General features: G+C 36.2%; 1 protein-coding gene across 1 annotated transcript; it reads right to left on the reverse strand.

Annotated features, from left to right (window-relative positions):
• Positions 1–100: 100 nt before the first annotated feature.
• Positions 101–22,993, reverse strand: tgm1l3 (transglutaminase 1 like 3). Its single transcript, XM_051096872.1, has 17 exons — positions 22,892–22,993; positions 22,525–22,597; positions 16,719–16,891; positions 5,507–5,559; positions 4,862–5,361; positions 4,579–4,770; positions 4,173–4,424; positions 3,894–4,012; positions 3,645–3,752; positions 3,390–3,564; positions 3,161–3,299; positions 2,311–2,503; positions 2,047–2,200; positions 1,679–1,966; positions 1,034–1,194; positions 694–830; positions 101–602 (listed from the first exon to the last, which is right to left on the reverse strand). Exons 5-17 carry the CDS (start codon positions 5,358–5,360, stop codon positions 458–460), a joined length of 2,562 nt encoding a protein of 853 aa, XP_050952829.1. The 5' UTR covers position 5,361; positions 5,507–5,559; positions 16,719–16,891; positions 22,525–22,597; positions 22,892–22,993; the 3' UTR covers positions 101–457.
• Positions 22,994–23,009: the final 16 nt, after the last annotated feature.

Consider the following 23,009-nt stretch of genomic DNA (forward strand, 5'->3'; position numbering starts at 1 on the left):
TTTTGTTATCTACTGTAATGAGCATTTCATCTACAGACTCAGTGTTACACATCACAAATACACATACAGTACTGCAGTTGAATAGCGTTTATTGATGCAACAGGGAGGACATATTATGTGCAGCTAAAAGGAGTAAATAATTGAACACAACCACATGTTGTCATTTGGTTAGGTTGATTACATAACAAAACAAAGCAATTGAAGTTGTTTAGAATGATTAGAATGTTTTGGTATTTGCAATCTCTTTAAATATGTGAATCAACAAATTTCAGTATTACTCCCATAAAAGCAATGTCTGGCATAATTCATCCTCTGAAAGCAAGACCCCAAAATTAAACATACCCTTTGTTTCACCCTTTACTAAAGATTACATAACTAAAATTCCCTTTTTTTAACTCTGCAAATCAGTTATGAGATGCTGAAAGCGTTCTGCTCCTCCACTCATTTGAGTGTTTGTTCACTTTTCTTTGACAACAACGTCGGTGCATCCATGCACCTGAGTCAGCTGAGGACAGTCCAGCGATGCCAGAAGTTTGTAAGGGCCAGGACACTTAGGAATAAATTTCTCAGTCAGGTTCACCGTGGCCAGGCTTGCAATCTCACTAAAAAATAAATAGAAAGTAAGAAGTTGAATTATATACCAATGAACAGTAACAGGTTACACGTCCCATTATTTTCAGATTCATTTCCTACCCGTAGTTAATTGATCTGCATTGCTTTAGTCCTAGTCCCTCGACACGGAAAATCGCGTTCTTCAGCACGCAGGGCAGAGGGTTCTGGAAACTGATTTTTATTGGCACTTCTTTGCCCACCACGCAGTCACATCCAGGCTGAAAAGGAAAATCACAATCTGCATTAACACTGTTTAAGTTACCGAACAGTCATGAAAAAGGCTCAATTTTCCACACCCAGCATATAATTGGTGGTTCTTAATTTGTTTCTAGCCCTAGGATTAAATGAATTCACTAAACTGGTTGGATTTCATCTAAACCACCAGCAAGTAAATTATAGATCTGAAGTTTTTCAAACTCACAGAAATAACAAGATCAGGTGTGCACAGTCTAAAGTTGAAGTGTTTGGCCACAATCTGCTTAGTCTGAGTGACCTGTCCAGCAACAGTGACTATCATTGTTGAATGATCCACCAGGTGTGTCTTGTATTCTTCATATCGCAAAGCCCACTCCAGAACCTTGGCTAAAAACAGACAAGAGATAAAGACTGAATAAATACAAACTCCTTTTGAATGTAATTGTAAACATTCTCATCCCTATTATATCAGAACAATTCATATTTGGCTGTTTGAATTTAGTCTCTACACGCTTGAAAAGAAAGGTTCTTTATCGGCATTGATGGTTCCATGAACCTTTACAATCCATGGAACCTTTTCATTCCAGATTAGATTATTTAAATGTTCTGTACACAGAAAAATGGTTCTAATAAGAACTGTTCACTGAAAGGCTCTTTGCGGAATGCAAAACCTCCTTTGGATCCTTTATGAGTATATATATAGTTTAAATTTCCATTTCACTGTTTTTCCAGAAGCATATGAAGCTCATGGAAGCTCAGTCTCGAAAGGCTTATATGATATTTTTAAAAATCAATTTTGCAGTGTATTTTTGCATTAATGGATTGGTTTGTGTCTCAACGTTAGCTAACTCTGATTACAGTTTTTTCTTACTTTCGCTGGCATTGAGCTCAAAGCATGTCTGGTCCTTCTTCACCAAGGCCTTGTGGACTCCAGTATAGTATGTGGCAGACACCTGGCTGTGGAGGGTGACACTACGAGCAGAGCTGCATTTGTTCTTTAGAGCAATGCAGAGCACAGCATCCTTGCCCATACAACACAGGCCATCACCCTTCAGGGTGATATCACAGACTACATCCTCAGCACAGGGCAGTGGGTATACGCACTTCTTGCTGCCATGACGAAGGGCCGTTTCCAAAGCGCGGCGCTCCTCCTCTGAGCCTGGTGGATGTTGGAAGCGGAGGTAAAATTACAACTGTTTAGAGTGAAAGAGTCTTTAAGAGTTGTGTGTGACTTTTTACCTTCAGGGTGTTTGTAGTTGTGTGTGATATCCACACGTTTGTCTGAGCCGACAGCCTTGGTGCTGATGCAGTGGCCTATTGCGTTTCTGTCGACATGGACCACACAGAATGTTCCACAAGCTGTGCGCTGCCAGAAGACTACATCACTGTTCACCTAGAGCAGGAATAGTTCATCGTTCATCATAAATTACTAAAACATGGTGTGTATGTGAGAATGTTAAGGAATAATTGCACCAGAGCCTATAGCATATGCTTGATAAGTACCTCAGCAAAAACAAAAGGTGTGTCATATTTAAGGAAGACCTGCCCGCTGCGGATCGCAGCAACAGAGGTAGGGCCGCAGCGGAAGATGCCCTGGCTGGTTTCCTGAGGAGTGGAATCAACCACCTGCCAACCTCCAAATCCACATGGCAGATCAGGTCGAGCCATCCAAGCCTCATTCCACACGTGGAAGTTCCTACATGGAAGAGAAGAAGAAAAAAGCTCAATCCAAAGTGGAGGAGACAGAGAAACGATATCTGTACATTGCATATCTTCCACCTGCCTGCAAATATTAATGCTATTGGTGTAGAAAAAATAAATAATATTAGAGTAAGAAAGAAGATGTTCTGAATTAGCTTAAACTGTCTAATGCCATGAAAAGTTTGATTTCCTAAGTCATTATAATGCAATGTATAATGTATAGTTTTAATTTGACAATTGTACAAAATGTACAAAATTGAATGTACATGCAGTGCATATATATATCTCACCAATAGGTGGTGCTCATCAGAAGCAGTTATCACCAAACTGCATGTGACAATTACAGTCTTAAGTTTGTGACAATATACAGTCTTAATCAGGGTTGCCAGGTTTTTACAATAAAACCGCATTGCAGGGTGTGAAATACATGTTTTTTGTCGGGGTTCAACTGGTAAAATTGGCATTCCAGGGGCTATATATTACATTATTGGGGTAGCTTGACATAAAAAACAACTTACAGCAACAGTGTTAAAGTAACCCAATTCCACAGGAAAACCGCAGACATGGCAACACTGATCTCAATTTAAAATCAAACCAGGTACTAATGCTGATGTTACAGTACATAAAGAAAGAGGTTTGTACAGAGTCTTACCAGATTGAATCACGATTCAGGCTATCGATCAGATCGCAGTTCTCATCAAGATAAATGTCTACAGTCATAGACACATCAGTATCATGAGCAGAACAGAAGTTTGTGACTGGACGAGCAGGAATGCCGAAACACCTCAACACTACAAGAAAAAAGAAGAATACAAGTACATTACTTCTGTAATCACTTTCTCAAAACTTTTTCTCCTTGTCCAGTCTGTAAGAACTCCTACATGTGTTGGTGACTCCAGCAAAGGCTGAGCTCTGCCCATATTTGACAGGTACTCCACATTTTTGGTACTGTTTCAGGATGGCACTGCTGCCACACCAGGATGTAGGAGCGGTTCCATCTCCATAGCAGTTTGACCAGTTACCCACCAGCACACCACAGTCATCATTGGCATTAATCTGTGAAAGTGAGAGTCATAAATTATCTGTTTTCTTGTTAGGCTCCAAGACATGCCAATAAAAGTAAAGTGATGACTCACCATGGCAGATATCACTCTTGCCACGTTAACAGGGTTTCCCCATCCAGTGGAAGGGGCACCACTCTTCGCCAACACGTAGAAACATGCATCCAAGACTCCTTCATCAAACTAGGATTCAGAGAAATGATGTTTGCCATGCTGTTTGGAAGTTCTTTGGTTTCTAAAAAGTGAAAATGCTTGTGCTATGCTTGCAATTTTTCCTATGCTTTTTCTAGGCTTACATGCATTAATAAAATGTTTGGCTCTTACTTGACCAAAGTGCCAGGTTCTGGAAGCGATCTGATGTTTAGTTCCATAGTAGATTTTGCCCACGTCATTCAGCACATACTCAACTCTCTGGGCCTCGTCATCCAGATACACAGAGTCATCTAGTAAAAAGAGAGAGCACTGAAATTTTACAGTCGTTTACTGATTAAGTGAGAATTTGGCTTTTTAAAACACATTTTAAGTCTTCTGCATGGAATTTCAGAAGTGTAAGTGTAAATGTAAGTGAAATATGCATTATATTCTTGCCCTTTTCATACGTACCTTTACACCATGGGTTGAACAGCATGTAAATGTCATTGCAAGGGTTGCAAAATGAAGTGGCCCTGCCCTTCGGGCCGCAAGTCACAATGGTGAGGCTGTATCGTCCAATACAAGCAGTTGGAAGGGAGTATACACACAGTTTGATTCGGTTTTGTACCCGTTCGACAATCTTGGCCTCCCAGCCATTTTTCTTGAATTCATCCACCAATGGAACAATCACCAGAGTGCCTTTGCAAACGGATGGAATATTACCTGTGAAATAAAAACAACAAAAATAACCGGGGTTAATATCATAAACTAAAAACTATTAACATCCTTTTTGTTGCTTAAAAAAATGGAAATAACAGGGAGGGTCTTAGAATCAAACTATCACAAGACGGCAACTGATCAGGAGGACTTAACTGACCGAGTCTCAGCTCCAGGTGAAGTTTGTCACATTTTGGGTTGAATGGCCGGGAAAGCTCAATCCACATCTGGAAACCCTGTCCTCTACGGACAATGAGGTGATCACTGCGGAAACCATTGGTGTGATGCTCCTGACGATTCTGACAGTTCCAGGATTTTATCAGGTCAACACAACGAACCTGCAGAACCAAATCTGAGAAAAGCCAAGCCAAAGGAATCAGTTAGGACCTTTAATGAACAAATTTCACAAAAAGCAGCTCAGGCCAAAGATCTGCAACTCTTACCTTCGCAGGTGCGCACAACCTGGCAGTCAAGAGAACAATCTTTGAGGACAACTTCCTTGCAGTCGTAATCACAGCGCGGCAGCACATAGTTGCAAGGGATCGCGCAAGGGTTGTTGCATGGGTTGGTGCAAGGATTCACAAAAGGAATCACACAAGGATTGACGACAGGTTTTGCGCAGGGATCCACACAAGGATTGATGACAGGTTTCACACAGGGATCCACACAAGGGTTGACCACTGGTCTCACACAAGGATTGATGACAGGTTTCCCACATGGATCCACACAAGGATTGATGACAGGTTTCCCACATGGATCCACACAAGGATTGATGACAGGTTTCCCACATGGATCCACACAAGGTTTGATGACAGGTTTCACGCAAGGGTCACTGTAAACCGGCATGTAGCGACACCCTCTCCAGAAATTGTCCAGTTTGACGGGTGGGAAACGGCCGATTTGGCAGAAGTTGTTGTTCAGGCCATACTGTATGAAAGACATGCTGTAAGGAGGCAAAAAAAAAAAAGAATGAGAGTGATATTAGTTGTCATTTAAGATCATCTCCAGTGAATGTTCTTTGCATATAGTGCCATTTCTCTTTAAATAACTCTAAAATGCATATTTGATCATTTTAGTTGTTTACTCACATGTTTGTGCTTCTTGCTCCTGATCAATGTTGAATCTTGAAGAGATTTTTGCCCTGTTTGGTAACAGAGTAAAATTCAAATTACTTTAGCAAAGCAAGTCTGGCTGAAACCACGGCTTCTTCCGCTGCGACACTTCTCTGCGTTTTACTACGGTATTTATTTACTTCTCCAGTCCCAACCCTACAATTTTTTACTGCCTCCTGGAAGGATTTTAGATGAATCACACAGGTTAATTTGAAAAAAAAATAAACAACTGTAATGGTTCAAATTACAGCTTAGTGTAATTGTTTCAGTAGATAATTGATATAAGAATAATTCATCTCACACGCAGAGCTGTAGTTGAGCATTGCCAGCATAAAGGAGCACATAAGTGTCTTTATGTATGGAAAAGATCTTTAATGCTAGGTATACAATAGTTTAGACATACAGCTTAGACACAGCTACTCATTCTTTATTACTGTTCTTCACATTTTAGAATAATAGTGAAGTCATTAAAATACAATGAGAAATATGTAAACAAATTAAAATTGCTTTTTAAAATTCACCACCATCTGTCTATTCTAATACGTGTTGGGGGAAAAAATGCTTTTAGAGTACCTTGTTTTATTATATTCTTACTGGAAGATTAGACAAAAAAGAAAAAAGGGGAAAAAAGTGATTAAAAATTAAGAAAATTATTTTTTTCATTTGCAGTGTGCAACACTGCAAACTATTACTTCAACTATTACTTATCGGGTCCATTTTTTATTATTTTGTGTAGAAATGCAAGACATTTTTGTATGTTAATCTTTTACTGACAATATGTAAGTTGGGGAAAGTTACTTTTAAAAGTAATGCATTACAATATTGAGTTACTCCCTATGAGTTACTCCCTATGCGTTACTTTTTAAATCTGGGGAGGGCTTGCTTGTTTGTTTTTAATATAAAAAGTTTTATTTTTGGCAAATGTGAAAGCCTTTTCACACCAAAAGCCTCAGGATTTGAGAAAAGTAAATTCACGTCTGTACAGTAGACCGCAGAAGAAAAAATATTAACTCTTCAGCAATTAAAAAAAAAAAGGAAAACAAATGTTAGATTATTTTGAGTAATTTTTGCTTATTAGTATGGTTGAATTGGATCATCGCAGGTGAGCAGCAAAGACATCAGTTAATGAAATGGTATTAAATGCATAAAGAATATTTGTATTATTTAACATATTTAATTATTGCAGGTTTGCGTCATATTCTGATTTGAATTTCACTGTTTTTATTCATTCTGAGGAATACTGAATCTGTCACATTTATCTTACTCCAGTAACATCTTACTCCAGATTTCTCTCAACATGGGGACAGGAAAGCTTTTAATCAATAAATGGGGGAAAAGTAACTGGCGTTACTCATTTGAAAAAAGTAACTCAGACATTTTCTTGTCAATTAAAAAGTAAACACTGTCAGTAAATAAGTGAACAAGACATTTTCAGGATTTTTACCTCTTTTTTCCTTTACTGCACTAAAAAAAGGTGTAAAACAAATTTTTCACTAAGAAAAAAGCAGGTTTTACAATGAATTACAAAGAAACTGCAAGTAACACATTGAATTAAACATGGAATTTTGAAGTAGAAACTCTAAAATAGTATTTTAAATAAAATAACATTTAAATAAGCTCTAATAATCTGCTAAAAATCACTTTACAGTCTATTAAATACATTTGTAAATGTTTAATATGCTGTAGTGTGATGTGCTCAACATGTAAAACTACATACATTTTATATTTAAATTGTTGGCAAAATCTTTCATTTCCTTGTTGGTCAGCCAACAGTAAGGTGCCTCAGATGCACATACGCCAAGAAAGCTCATTATTTACACACCCAAACTAGATGGAAGTCATTAGAAACAGACACACCACAGGTGTGTAAACTGTTTAATAAAACCGTCACTGTGAAAACTGTTGCAAAAACAGCGTCAAAAAACAATCACAAAACTTAAATGACAGGAATTAGGATGCGGAATTAAGTGTAATTTGAAATCATTTGAAAGTCAAATCATAATCATCAAACAATGGAACAGAACAGTGAATAACTCGTTAGGTGTGGTGATAATACTATGCTATTAGTCAAAATGTTTGTCCAGCCTCCATTTCTCAATTGCATAATTTACCTAATTTCTGAGCAGGCGTTGGACAAATATATTTATGTAAATTGTCCATTAATGTCGGGAAGTGCTTTTTAGAATTATAAATCTAACCTTCCTTGATTTTGTTATCTGGCTTCAGTTAATAGTTATTAAGCACAATCATACTGCATGTGCAAGGCAAGGTTTATTTTTTTAGCACATTTCACACACAGTGGCAATTCAAAGTGCTTTACATATAAAATAAATTAAAATAATCAAAAATAAAAACAAGGAATTTAAAAATGTTCAAATGATTTAAAATTGAAAAAATTAATTAAAACAGTTAAGAATAAAAATGATTATACATAAAATACAGTGCAATCATTTCGGATGTAGCGCAGTGCTCATTCAGTAAATGCACAGCTGAACAGATGTGTTTTGAATATGATTACTGATTTAGCACATCAGAGCCCGTATTCACAAAACATCTTAAGGCTAAAAGTAGCTCATAACTTGCCGATTTAAGAGAAAATCTTTCAAATAATGGGTGTGTCAATCCTAAATTTAACACTCCTAACGTTTTAGCACATAAAACTAGCTCCTAAATCTGTGATACATTAGGAGTAGTGAAGAGAACTCCCAAGTCACTAAGACCTTGTCACAAACTATCCTCTCTGATGGAAAAAAACAAAATAAACAAAAAACAATACACTTACTTAACACTTACAAATTTTTGATTGTTTCTATTGTTTGTTTTTTTTTCAGCAGGACTTAAATGGCTGTTGCCAGCAATCTGCTTTGGAACATAAACATTTTAGAAACACGCTGCATTTATTTGCACACATATGTTTTCCCACGCATCTTTTTTGGTTTTGGAGGTTATCCCGACTCCAATTTTTCTTTTGAAAGTTAGGCAAGAAGTAACAGCTGTTCTTGCATCCAGTTTGGTTTTCTTTTATGTTTGCATGTGTTACTATCAGCCATGATTTTTCTACTCTGTTAATTAAAAGGCTCTTTATATGCAAATCTGCTAACTGTTTACTAGAAGCACACATGTAAGAGGTTGACAATTAGCTGAACATATACTTGTTTAATTAGTGACATTTAGCCAGCATGTTAGAATCTTTGATTGTGGCAACATTTTTATTTTTTAAACCTTTATTTGAATATGGCAACATAAAATCATGCTCTACAATATTTCTCTGAATAAATCTCTGACTGAGACCCTTCCCCTATCAGCCAATCACTGTGTGCATAGTTAATATGCATGCTGACATCATCTATAGCAACAAGGTCAACCCCGCTCTTACTCCTACAGTATCTTAAGACTTCTCTTCATTCCTTAGTAAAAGTTTGTCTCTACAGCTTTGTAAATGGGTTTTAATAGAAAACTCTTAGCTAAAACTTTTACGGCTATTTAGGAGAACTCTTAGTGGTAAGATAAAATGTTTTGTGAATACGGGCCCTGATCTCTTCTAGAAGCTGGTTCCAACTGTGGGCGGCGTAGTAGGTAAAAGTAGATTTCCCTAGTTCTGAATGAACCCTTGGTATTTCTAACTGACTTTATCCTAATGATCTGAGTGGTCTGTTAGGCTCATTTTCAGCATATCTGCAATGTATTTAGGTCTTAGGCCATTGAATGTTTTATAAACGAGTAATAGTATTTTAAAATTAAATCTAAATGTAACTGGAAGCCAGTGTACAAACCTGAGGACTGGTGTGATATGCTCAGACTTTCTGATTCTAGTCATAATCCTGGCAGCAGCATTCTGTATGAGCTGAAGCTTTCTAATGATCTTCTTAAGAATGCCAGTGAGGAGACCATTACAATAGTCCACCCTGCTGGTGATAAAGACATAAACAGACTCTCCAAGTCTTGACTGGAATCAAAACATCTAATTCTTGCAATGTGTTTGAGATGACTTAGTTATTGCTTTGACATGACTACTGAAACTAAGGTCTGACTCCAGAGTCACACAATGATTCTTGACTTGATTTTTAGTTGTTTGACGCCTAGGGTCAAGGTATGCTTTTACCTTCATCTTTGTTTCCAAATGCAATGTTTTCAATTTTCTCCTTGTTTAACTGAAGAAAGTTTTGGAACATCCAACTGTTAATTTCATCAATGCACTGACAGAGGGAGTCAGTGGGGCTGTAATCATTTGGCAATAAGGCTAGGTAAATGAGGGTATCATCTACATAGCTGTGATATGCAATTTGGTTCTGTCTTATTACTTGACTTAGTGGGAACATATAGAGGCTGACCAAGAGTGGCGCAAGAATTGAGCCTTGTGGGACTTCGCATGTCATGGAAGTCTACTTAGACGTATGCTCTCTTATACTCACATAATAACCTCTCCCTTCTAAGTATGACCTGAACCATTTGAGGACCACCCCAGAAAGCCCAACCCAGTTTTTCAGTCTCTCCATAAGTATGTTATGACAGTATCAAACGCAGCAAGTCAAGTCACCTTTATTTATATAGGGCTTTTAACAATACAGAATTGTGACAAAGCAGCTGTACAGTATTAAATAGGAGTCTCTGGGGCTCATCTAGTAGACGTGTGCGGAGAGTTAAAGCTAAAGCTACTGACTCAGAAAGCACTACTTTATTAATAATTCAAATATCTCCTTATTTCATCCTTACACATTCATGGTAGTAACTTTTGCTGGGGCTTTGCGGCAAGCTGTAGCCTTGCGTGTGCTTGATCATGGATTTGTGAAATTCTTGTATGGGGGGGTCAGAAAAGGTCTTCAAGTCGGGATTTGAACACGGGATGCCCGTAGTCCATAACTGCCTACAAGGCTATCGGCGCCGACAGCCAAATATCATTTAAAACTAGACTCTGTTAAATGTGGTGTGTACCATCTGCTTTCATTTAAAAAAAAAAAAAAAAAAAAGACAATTTCTTAAAGAAGTAACTTTGACGACATGAATATCAATTATTTTTTTAGCACCCCCACATATTGGTCTAGCCCCCCCTTAGCCCCGGTAGAGAAAAAATTGTGGTGCTGTGCCTGGTTCAGCTGATTAAAAATAACCTTTTCAATAATCTTGCCTATAAAAGGAAGATTTGATATTGGTCTATAGTTGCTCAGTATGGTGTTATCAAAATTGCTCTTTTTCAGGAGGGGCTTAAAGGGGTCATCACATCTGCCCTATAATGATAAAAATCCATGCAGTGGTTTTTAATTAATCTGTAAAAACAATATCCCCTTTTTCAAACTGAGCCATTCTTAGATGCCTGTCGGTGTGGCGCCACACAGACAGAGGCCGCTCCCACAATAGTTGATTGACACGAGTGTCTTACCTCAGACCCACCCTAAATCAGCTGTAACAGTCCGACTGCCATTGTTTCGATGCCGGAGCAGGGATGTAAGTTAGACAAGAATATCTCTGATTGAGCAGTTGAGGTGTTGTGTTGCTGGATGTAGTGGATTGCAGTGGCTTATGTTTGTTTGTGAAGGGAATGCGCCTCCCGATCTACATAAATGCGTCTATGTTCGCTCAAATCATTTGTGATCCAGTTTCACTTACAGCAGAAGTGAGTATAAGCGCTTTTTTAATGAATCTCTGCAATCACCTTTCATAATAACGTGCTAGTTAGCAAGTTTTGTGGCTAAACACGCTAAATGTGGCTAAAGTAAACAGGCTCGTCACCCTACAAAGAGAAGAGAGGGGCAGGGCGAACAGAGCTCATTTGCATTTAAAGGAACAATCCATCAGAATGGGATGATTTTTGCAGAGCTTATTTTTACAAGGTAAAAAGGGTGTTGTTTTACATAACCATTGAGAATTTTTAACCAAAGTATATTATAGACTTCATTAAGACCCTAAAGAATCATATGAACTTGTGGAAAATAGGCATCCGATGACCCCTTTAACAACTGCAGTTGTTAGGGAGTTTGGAAAAGTTCCAGAAGGAAGTGAGGCGTTCACCACTTCTAACAGATCTGCTTCTAAACAGTTAAACACACCTTTGAAAAAAAGATCAGGGAAGTGTGTCAAGGTAGCAGGTTGACGATTTAAGGTGCTGTACTGTTTCTTCCAAAATTTTGCTATAATTTGCTTCAAAAACCTACCTCTGCATAATTTGAGGATTTATTGAGTGCTAATAGCCTTTCTGATATTATTGATCTTCTCAGAAAAAAAGAAAGCAAACTCATTGCATTTGCTGTCTGAGAGCATTTCACTGGGAATCTGACTTGGGCTTTTGTTAGTTTCTCAACAGTAGCAAATAGAGTTCGAGTGTTGTTTAAGTTACTATTTATAAAGTTTGAGAAGAAGGTCTGTCGAGCTGTGCCTAGTTCCACATTGAAAGCATGAAGGATGTCTTTATACATGCTATAGTGAAATTTAAGTTTCGTCTTCCGCCACATCAGCTCATCTTTTCTGCATTGTCTTTTCATACCTTGTACTGCTGTTGCTTTTCTCCAAGATGCTTTTTGTCTGCCAGTCTTATCATGTCCTAATACCTCTCCATTTGCCTTTGCAGGAACATTCCCAGTGAATGACTCTAATTATCAGATCAGGTCACTTTGCTTCCCATTCAACTTGACCCTACTCTGTGTTATAGCCTGTAAGTTTGCATTATAGCCTATTCAGGGACCGAAACATGTTCAGCTCAAAGGGATTGTTTGCCCACAAAACTAAGTCTTGCAGCTTTGGAATGACATTAGAATCAGTATGACAGTATTTTAATGCACGTCCTTATTATGCTGAGTTAGATGTGTTCCTGGGTCAACATATTTTGGTGACCCTGGAACAACATTTTAATCCAAAAATGTAATTTTGACCACATCCCTACACCTAAACCTAACCTTACCCATGAGTAATCCCGAAAATCAGGGGAAATGATAGACGAATGACACTGATGTACAAGCACCAAACACTGATTTTAAGCCTAAACTTGACAAAAACTATAAACTTTTTTCAAATCTGATTGGTTAATCACAATGTTGTTCCAGGGTCAACAAAGATGTTGATCCAGGAACATGTTGTACTTGGTAAAATCAGGTTCTGCCTCCTCCTTTGGGCAGTTCTTGCAGTTTGCAGTTTAGGCACGATAGAGAAATTATGTTGTTACAGTTTGGACGGGAATGCAAATTACAGATTAAATGACTTTAAGTAAATGATTCAGTCTGGATATTAAAGGCTAATTAGGCCAGTGAAGTGTCTCACACACCACAATTCTTGCTTACCCTCACACACACACACACACACGTTTGTTTTTGTGAATTGTGGAGACTTTCCGTAGACTTCTATAGATTTTATACTGACCAAACGATATTGTCTATATATATATATATATGTATGTATGTGTGTGTGTGTGTGCGAGACCCTGGACCAATATTTTTTTAATGAAATTCATACATCTCAAAGTTAAATAAATAAGCTTTCCATTAATGTATGGTTTTTTAGGATAGGAAAATACAACTATTTGAAAATCTGGAATCTGAGGGTGCAAAAAAAAAAGAATCGCAAAAATACTACTACATGTATTGTAAAAATGTCAATTTGGTGTAAAGCTGCTTTGCAACGATATGTATCGTGAAAAGCGCTATACAAATAAATTTGAATTGAATTGAATTGAATTGAAAAAAATCACCTTTAAAGTTGTCCAAATGAAGTTCTTAGCAATGCATCTTACTAATCAAAAATTTAGTTTTGATATGTTTAAGGTAGGAAATTTACAAAATATATTCATGGAACATGATCTACTTATGGAACATGATTTTAGCTTAATATCCTAATGATTTTTGGCATAAAAGAAAAATTGATCATTTTTACCCATACAATGTCTTGTTGGCTATTGCTACAAATATACCCATGCTACTTATGACTGGTTTTGTGTTCCAAAGTCACATACACACAGGTTTGTTTTTGTGAATTGTGGGGACATTCCATAGGCGTAATGGTTTTTATACTGTACAAACTGTATTTTCTATCGCCCTACACCAACCCTAAACCTAAACCTAGCCCTCACAAGAGACTGTGCACATTTTTACTTTCTCAAAAAAACTTATTCTGTATGATTTATAAGCCTTTTGAAAAATTGGTACATGGGGCAATGTCCTCATAAGTCACCCTCTCCTTGTACACTCTTAAAAATAACGGTGCTTTAAAAAGTTCTTCACAGCAATCAGGCCCGGCTCCAGAAATGAAATGAAGGGTGGGCCAAGTGAAATCCGAGGTGGGCCAGGGGGTGGGTGGTGGGGTGTAGTGGTAAATACATACATTATTTTAATGCAAAGTGTGTTGAAAAAAATTGTAGTTTATAGGGCCTCAAAATATAACAGCTGAGTACACTATAGGTGTTCTTACTAAAGAATAATTTTTGGTCATATGATTACATTACTTGACCACCTACATTGACATTTAGCATAACATTTAGAAATAAAAATCATTTAGTTGAGTTGGAAAACATACGCTACAATTCTAAACTGAGAGCATCTGCTGTACCAACGTGATCTCATCATAATTCATATGTATTTTACGTAAAAAGTGGTTCTATAAAACATACATTTACTTACGTTTTCAGACACTAAATACTGACATATTTACAGTATTGAAACGTAAAATACTGACGTTGAGGACACCTAAAAACGAATCCTTATGAATATTAAAATTGCGGTATTAATTTCATTATTATTGTTGTTTTTAGTTGTTATCAATGGCCTTATGTTTTCAGTTTCATTTTTAAATTGTTTAATCATTTACTCAATATGAAATGATAACATTTTGCTCTGATTTGTGTGATTTATGCTGCCAGCTCGTTTCCAAGATTCATGATGTTGCATCTTGACTTAACAAGACTACACATTAAACCCTTAAGATAAATAACATTTCTGCAATCGTTTAATATTTAATATGTAATATTTACTTTGTTTTCCGTGGTGAGACACAAAAGGCGTTTTCTCCAACATGCTGTGACTAACAATAGAACAAACATCCTTTACACAGAGTGCACGTTAATGACGAAAGCAAAAGTGAAAGTAAACAGCGCAAAAGCGATTTTAATACCCTGCATATTGATAGCGCAAAAACTATATACAATGTTAAAGTGTTTCGGGGTGCGACCGGTAAGAAAGAAAAGACAAATTAAAATCTAGCTCAACTGAATATCGCTCCAGTTTTGTGATTGGCTGTTAGGCTATGTAGTGTGGGGCCAGGGTGGGCCAGGCTCCTGATTGGGTGGACCAGGCCCACTCTGGCCCCCTGTGGAGCCGGGCCTGACAGCAATGCCATAGAAGAACCATTTTTGGTTCCACAAAGAAACATTCAGTCAAAGGTTCTTTCGCCACAAAGAACCTTTTGTGAAACAGAAAGGTTTCTTCAGATGTTAAAGGTTCTCTATGTACCTATTTAGACAAAAAAGGTTTTATATATATATACACACACACATAAAGCTGAAGGGTCCTTGGGTCATTTTTTACATTTTCTTTCAAAAAAGCAATAATGCCAGGATTTGTTATTTTTTGGAAAACAGCTTCTATGCTACTTAGCAATTATCAGGAAAATAATTATGTTTAGTTGTAAATGGTGGAACTTATTGATTAATTTACAGTTTATATATATATATATATATATATATCTGTTCATAAGCACACATACATTAACTAGGCAAATTTTTGTACTAAAATTTGCAAATTGTGTTTTTCAGAGAACAAGTACCATAAGATCAGATGCAATATCAGTGGTAGCCATAAGAGGGCTCTAATGAGCAGCTGATTCAGCAGTTCTACTTGACTGAGATCAAGGCTGTGAGTAAAACCACAGACTGCTTTCTTACTGTTTCACAACCCAGAAATACCATGACTTAACAACAGTGAGCTTTACAGATATGCAAATAATAATTAAAAGACCAAAGTGTTTATTTCTTCATAAAAAATTGGAATCTGGAAATGAATAACAGTTCATTCAGTTTCCATTGTCAACCAAACTTCAACTGCACAAACAGGATTGTGGGATATTAAAGCATACATCTATGCAGCCTTCATTTTAGCATACCGAATGTTATATTATGAATTTGGATGTGCCTTGTTGCTTTACCACCTCCATACAGTGCTATAAATGCAGGTTTGCATCTTTGTAGTCACATTTTTTTCTAAATGTTTTTTTGTGTTTTTTTTTTTTTGCAGACTTTCCAATAGGGGGCAGGTGTGTCCCACAAAGTGGTTCTTCCCATAAACTAGTTGTAAAATGTAAGATAGATGGGAGTACAAATATGGCCAAGTGAATAGTATATGTAGAGTTTGTGACAAACATATAAATACAAAGGCCACAAATATACTATTTCGTAAAGAACCCGCATCTGGAGTGAGTTATCAGTGTGTTTTGTGTGACAGAGAAAGCATGATAGTGTGTATATGTGTGAGTGTGAAACCACACACCACCAGGAAACAGAATCTGGTGAGAACATGCTATTTCAGCAGAACTGTGAAAGCCTTTTCACTTCCTCTCCATGTTGCTACAAGCAACTACTCTTCTGCTGTGGTCAATCCATATTCCACGACATGCTGACAAGAGAATTAGATCAACACTTTTTCATTGAAATGATGAATAATGATTCATAATTCAATAATACTTAAGAAGAAGAATGATTCTTCTAAATATAATAATCACTGGTGATTTATGTTTAGTCATAACTAAAATACTGGTTGCAGGGAAATATAAACAATGATGTATAAAAATATAAACAGGTCTTATTTATATAATACATATATTAAAAAAAAAAAATAATGTCAAAATGCAAATGCTTAATTAATAACACAATAGTCTTTATTCACTTTAAGCAAAATATCCTATTTCTTTTTTAAATGTTTGCATAAAAAATAAGCATATTTTAAAGACTTTTTGCATTGCATTTAATGAAAGTTTGGTTATTATTTCTGTCAATGTATATAAATTATTTATGTCAAACAAAATGTAAATACTATCTAAATACATAACACAAGAATCTTTCAAAATATCTTAGTTTGTGCTTAAAGAAGTTTTATTCATATCGGAAATACTATTTAACATGACCAAACTTTCTGACTACAGAAACTTACACCAACAAAAGTAATTTTTAATGTGACTGCACATTTGTAGGTTTTAACATGTATGTTGTACATAGTACCTCATAAAGTATGATGTCTTTATCTTGCCTGGTTGCATAAGACTTGTTTTGAAGCAGTTTCTTGGAAGAAAATGTTTTATGTATTACTGTGGGATCAGCCTTAGTAAGAGGAAGACACACTTCCTCATGCAGGATGGAGGTCAAAGGGGCCAAAGCAGCTGCAGGTCGAATGCCTGTCCACAAAAAACAATAACAGTAAGGGGCAGGCCTCTTTATGAATCATACTGCATGTCTGTCACTTTTAAAACTCTCCAAAAACATGGTAAAACTCCTTGCTTTATTTCTGATCTATGAAGAGCTGACGTTAGAAATAAAGCATCCATTTCATGTTATAATGTTACACCTCTTTTCTATTTTACCACATTTTACTCCCACTTCACACAGAGGCAGAAAACACAACACGTACACATCAAGCTACAGCCAACCACAAACCACTCATGTACACACTGAGGTTAGCATCATGAACAAACAAAACAAGCTATCGAGATCATCCGGAAGATGCCAAACTGATGGGGGCAGATATCGGAATAAATGCACTTATTTTTACAGAAGCAGCATCAATAAATATTGTTGCATGTTGTACATATTCATTATAAACTGTTGTAAATTTCTCTCTTAAAGTGACAGTTTACCAAAAAAAAAAAGAAAAAGAAAATTATCCCCCAAACCAACCTAGGTGTATGACTTTCTTCTTTCAGACAAATACAATCGGAATTATATTAAAAAAAATGTTCTGACTCTTCCAAGCTCTTCCAAAGACACAGATTTTGAAGTCCAAAAAAAGTTTATCCATCCATCATAAAAAGTACTTCACACAGCTCCAGGGAGTTAATAAAGGCCTTCTGAAGCAAATCAATGTGTTTTTGTAAGAAAAATGACATATTTAAAATTGTATTATCAATTTTTCTTTTATGCCAAAAAACATTAGGATATTAAATAAAGATCATGTTCCATTAAGATATTTTGTAAATTTCCCACTGTAAATATATCAAACCTTAATTTTTGATTAGTAATATGCATCGCTAAGAACTTTATTTGGTCAACGATTTTCTCAATATTTAGATTGTTTTGGACCCTCAGATTCCAGATTTTCATGTAGTTGTCTCTCAGCCAAATATTGTCCTATCATAACAAATCATACATCAACAGAAAACAGATTATTATTCAGCTTTCAGATGATATATAAATCTCAATTTAAAAAAAAATTACACTTATGACTGGTTTTGTGGCCCAGGGTCACATATGCATAATATTAATAAGCAATGACAATCACATTTTGAATTTTTTTATTTTTTTTTTCAGTGAACTGGCCAAACGTGTTTGCGAAACATTCTGAAGCAATTTGCATTCGTCCAGAAAGCTCTCTCTCTGAATCATCTGAAGCAATTTCTCGGTCAGTCAAGTAAAAACATGGCACTGGATAAAGTGGATATTAACAAAAAAAATATTTTTGAAAAGTAATTCTCAGTAATTGTCACGCTTTGCTGCTAGGAAGATCGCTGGAGTTGTGAAATAAACATAAAAAGTCTTTAATCAAAGAATTGCACTGGAGTAAATCACACAGGAACGGGGAGAAGCACGCAAAACAACATGTAGATCCGACAGAGAGAAATGAACAAACACGAACTAATATACACAGAGTAACAAGGGCTTGACAGGTGTAGGGAATCAACTAATAATCGCACTAAACGAGGACAGGAACAGGAAGGACCAAATATGGGCATGAGAGGGAGTCACGGGGAGTACATGGGGAGCAAAAAACACAACAAACAATCTGTGGTCGTGACACTACTGCTGTCGTGTATAAGCAGCCGATGGATATCCTTGACCATTTTGTTACCTTTTGGGTTTATTTAAAAAACATTTAAAACATCTAGACTAGACATTGGGCCAATGGGGTGTTTTTATGATGTGCCAACATGCGGCCATATTGGCAGCACAGAACGTAAACAATGCCACTGAACTGAACGGAACTTGCAAATTGTGTTGATTATTGATGCTGAAAATGGTCAATTATTGTCATGTTTTGGGCTGTGCTAATCGGTCGGACTGGGAAAAACATTTGGAATACTTTAGACGGCCAAAAGATAACAAATCAAGGAGTAGAGTGCAAAACAGGAAAGAAGGAGTTTGTGGTTGGCCAAACAAAACCTGGATTTCCAGGGCAAGAATCTTGACAACATTTGTGTTTTGTTCTTACCATTTTCCGGTCAGGTAGATGAAATATTAAGCTAATATCTTAATTAATACTGCTCGTACTACCTATTAACTCTAGTTTGTCAAAATATTGCACCCTTTCCTGCTTACTAAGTCCTTTTCTATGTGATTTGTTTTCCATGGTTCAGACTGCATAAATTAGCAGAACAACATATTCAGTAGCACATTAACCGTGGAATCCATGCTGTTTTTTACATCCAAGTATCGCCAATATGGCAGCGCATCTGGGTAACTGACCAAATCATGACGTAAGTGCAAACCGTTTATAGACCATGCCATCATCCATCGCTAGCTGACAGACATCACGACGTTGAGCCGGCATCATGATTCCCCCACGAATACTATGTATGGAAAGGAAATGACATGTCTTACGGAACCCCTAAGATAATAAATATGAGATGGGAGGAAAAAATATTTTGCAATACTCTTTAATCTCTCTCCGTTATTGCGGGCATCAGGGAGTCGCTATTAATATGCATTAAAAAATCGCTTTTGAACGCGGGCTTGCTTTTTGACTTAGTTTTAATTTCAGGGAGCGGAAGTACATATCATACATTTTACAAGATTAGATCTTTGTCAGTGTTACTTGGGATCAAATCATTAGCCCTCGTCCTATCAGTCATCTGTCCTTACTCTGTTTACGCTGTAAGTGAAATAGTACTGTGATGTAACAGGCTACTGCTAACAAGCAGCTAGCTGTGTCCCTTTAATGACCACTAAAAAACTGAAATAAATTTGCAACGTACATTATAATAACGTAATTGCATAATTCATGTTTTGTTGTAGTAATATGTATTATGTGTTTTTACACTTTTACATTTCCTTTTACCATTCGATGGTTGAAGGGTGAGTAGAATAATGCCACCTCGTTGCTTCTGAACATGCTTATTTTTACATTCATAGGGCCTGTCCCAATACCCACACTGACAGCCTTTACACTTGAGCATGACGTATTTCCTATTTGGCCCAATTGCTCAAGTGGGTGTGAAGACTACAAGCATGTGAAGAACTTTTGATTAACCAATGAGACACACTTACAACATAGTGTTGTAAAAATGCAAGTTGCGTTTTTAAAGAGCTTTATTTACACATTTTGTACATGCCTGTGAATGACAGTTTAATTGTTGTGCTTCTAATTCATCTACAAAATACCACATTATAAAAATGTTGTACAAATTAAATGCGTAACACTTGCGTTTTAAACAAATTATATGTGATTAGCAAACCAACACTGTGGTTAATAGATGTTAGATAAATGTGCAAAGCATCATGGGCCGTAGGTGGATAAGAAGGTGGATAAACGTTTGTAGGCCTAATAGTTAAATGAATGCATATTCAAGTAAATTAAATCTCTCAAAGTTAAATTTTTCATCATATCATTTAGTGAACTATTATTAGTAGTAAAATGACTAAAATGAACAGAATTGTTGGTCTAGTCATAGGGCTTTTCAAACTGCACCTAACCCTGGGTTTTCATCATACTAAATCTCACTTTTAACCCTGGGTGAAAGTAAAGGTAAACTTACCCTTCAACCCTGCTTTTAACCACAGGTAAAGGTACATTTCACACTTGCCATTTAGTAGCAGGGTTAGCAATGCTTTTTAACCCTGGGTTATGAAACCCTGCTCCAAAGTCAAGTGAGCAAATTAAAGTTAAGAAGAGACTGATTTATTTTTACCTTTGTAGTCTGAAAAGTCCAGTCAGAATCATTTGATAGTACATTGCAAAGTATAATTTGAGAATGTGAAATGCTAGAGACTTAAACAGGTTGCGTGCCAGTCAATGACAATGACACTGCAAATATGCAAAGAAAGTACTATATGATTCATGGTTTATGGTTGTGCATGAATAGCATAAGTTTAGGGTTCTCTAAAACCCAACCTTGCGGGTTAGTGGTGATAAAGGTTAGAAAGAGAGAGCGAGAGAAAGTGTGTAACTGTCTCACTGGTTTAGCTGGGGTGGTGGATTGGCTAAAGCTTCATCTGAGCTCATAAGCATGAGTCAAACATCAGTCTCTGTGTGGCTACCTGAGCAAAAAGAGTTCTTGAGACAGACACTTTAATGTAGTCGACTCTCACATTTCTATTTCCGTAGCGTATATTTTAGCGTGAGCTAAAGAGAAAGCATATGGGCAATTAAAAGAAAAACAGTGTGATAAAGTTTATGACTCTGGGTGAGTGTGTGGAGAGAGAGAGACAGGAAACTCCTGACTGCTTTAACTGACCCTGAGGAATGTCAGATTCCTACAGAGCCATTAAACATCACATGCCAACAGCTAATGGGCTTGGTCACATTTCACCCAAAATTTAAAAGAAAAATATACAATTTGCATAAAGAAAACAAGCCACATTTAAAGACTATTAAGGCTTTCTGCATCGCATTTCATGACAATGAATGTTTTTATTGTTATTTCTATAATTTTATATATAAATGTATAAATAAATTAATTTCACAAAGGTATTCATTTCATTACAGCTTGCATAACTGCATATACATTTTTAAATGTCTAAATGCATGAATAAAATATCATAAGAGCATTCATTTAATTATAGTTTGCACAATGAAAACAAGAATTTTGCATTGCATTTCATGACAGTTAATATTTTTATTATTATTTTATTCATTGTACATAAATTCTATGTACATAATTAAACAATAATATCCAAATGCAAAAATATATAAATACATAACTACATAAATATCTTTATTTTAAGCAAATTATCTTATTTATTATTTTGAGAAAATAAAAAGAAAAAAATATTAAAGTTTGCATAAAAAAAAGGACTGCATTTCATGACAAAGAATTGTATTATTATTTCTATCATTCTATATAAATGCTTTATCTAAAAAAATGTTTTTTTTTTTAAATAAATACATAAATATATGCATAAAAACTATTTTTTTCCCTTTTGATTATGAAATGAAATGTCTAGGAAACAGATATAAACTGATTGTTTTGTTTTTAATGCATTGTGTAGTTATAGTGAATTCACACTGTTCAGATTTTCTTCACTTCTCTTCCTCTCTTAAACACACACACTCACACATTGAGAAGTGCGTCCAAAAGTCATGGTGTAGGGGGTAATCTAGAATAATCCTGCTTTATTGGCTGTTACCGCTGTGACGCAGGTCCGCTCCCCCTGACAGATTCTGGGTGACATCTAGCCTGACCTGACATTACGGTCAGTCATTTATACACACAGTTACCAACTAGCCTTTCTTACACAGACACACACAGAGTTACACACACGTCTGTCTCACTCCCTCCCAAACACACATTAGCGTAGCCATCTAAAGAGGGACTACATTTGCCCTTAAATTAAGCTAATTACAATTACTACAGAATAACCCTAACACACAATCCAAACCCTAAAATACAACCTGTGGTACTTTTAGAAGCAAATAAGGACATTTATTTATGAAGCATTTTTCTTTTATGGACATCCACTTAGGACATGAGATATACAGTAACTTAGGGATATTTTTCTGTAAATTTTCCCTGAAAGATAGCATGGTTTTATTCTTCCTTCTATAACCCAAGCACACATCTAGTGTAATGTGCTTCAGAGACTGAAAACTCTTACTCACCTGCACAAAGGTACAATTCAACTTCCAAACATGATGTCTTTCTCTAGAGGGCAGCATTGACATTCAGGGTTATCTATAAAGTAGAAATGATGTTTTGTTAGTCCATTTTAACTGGTTCATTTATCAATCCATATCACCTATTGCATAACACTAATTGCCTGGAAATTATTTTTGAGTCATATACCAAATTGAATGTTTAGAATTATTAGTCATAAACCAATGCAGTTGTTTCTTTTGGGCATGGAAAGAGAATAAATATACATATATATATATATATATATAAAAAGACTTACTTTAGCTTATTATAAATATTACTATATATATGCTTTAACAGATCGTACATAGGTACAAAGGTGTATAATGTTACCATAGTTGAAGAGTGCGCGTCTGGATTGGTGCACGCAGCTGTCACTCAAATTCTCCGTCACTCCTGCTTTAGTTTACGGGTTAATCTTTAAGCATCCTCACTGCCTGCAACCGAGATG

Source organism: Labeo rohita, chromosome 23 (genome assembly GCF_022985175.1).
Source record: "Labeo rohita strain BAU-BD-2019 chromosome 23, IGBB_LRoh.1.0, whole genome shotgun sequence".
Lineage (NCBI taxonomy): Eukaryota > Metazoa > Chordata > Actinopteri > Cypriniformes > Cyprinidae > Labeo > Labeo rohita.

What these genes read in the sequence shown, in the direction of transcription:
- tgm1l3 (XM_051096872.1), bottom strand. Translation starts at nt 5,360, where the DNA reads ATGTCTTTCATACAGTATGGCCTGAACAACAACTTCTGCCAAATCGGC. An exon ending in TCACCTGGAGCTGAGACTCG is followed by an intron (nt 4,425 to 4,578) that starts GTCAGTTAAGTC and finishes TTTATTTCACAG; the next exon opens with GTAATATTCCATCCGTTTGC. An exon ending in GAACCTGGCACTTTGGTCAA is followed by an intron (nt 3,753 to 3,893) that starts GTAAGAGCCAAA and finishes TCTGAATCCTAG; the next exon opens with TTTGATGAAGGAGTCTTGGA.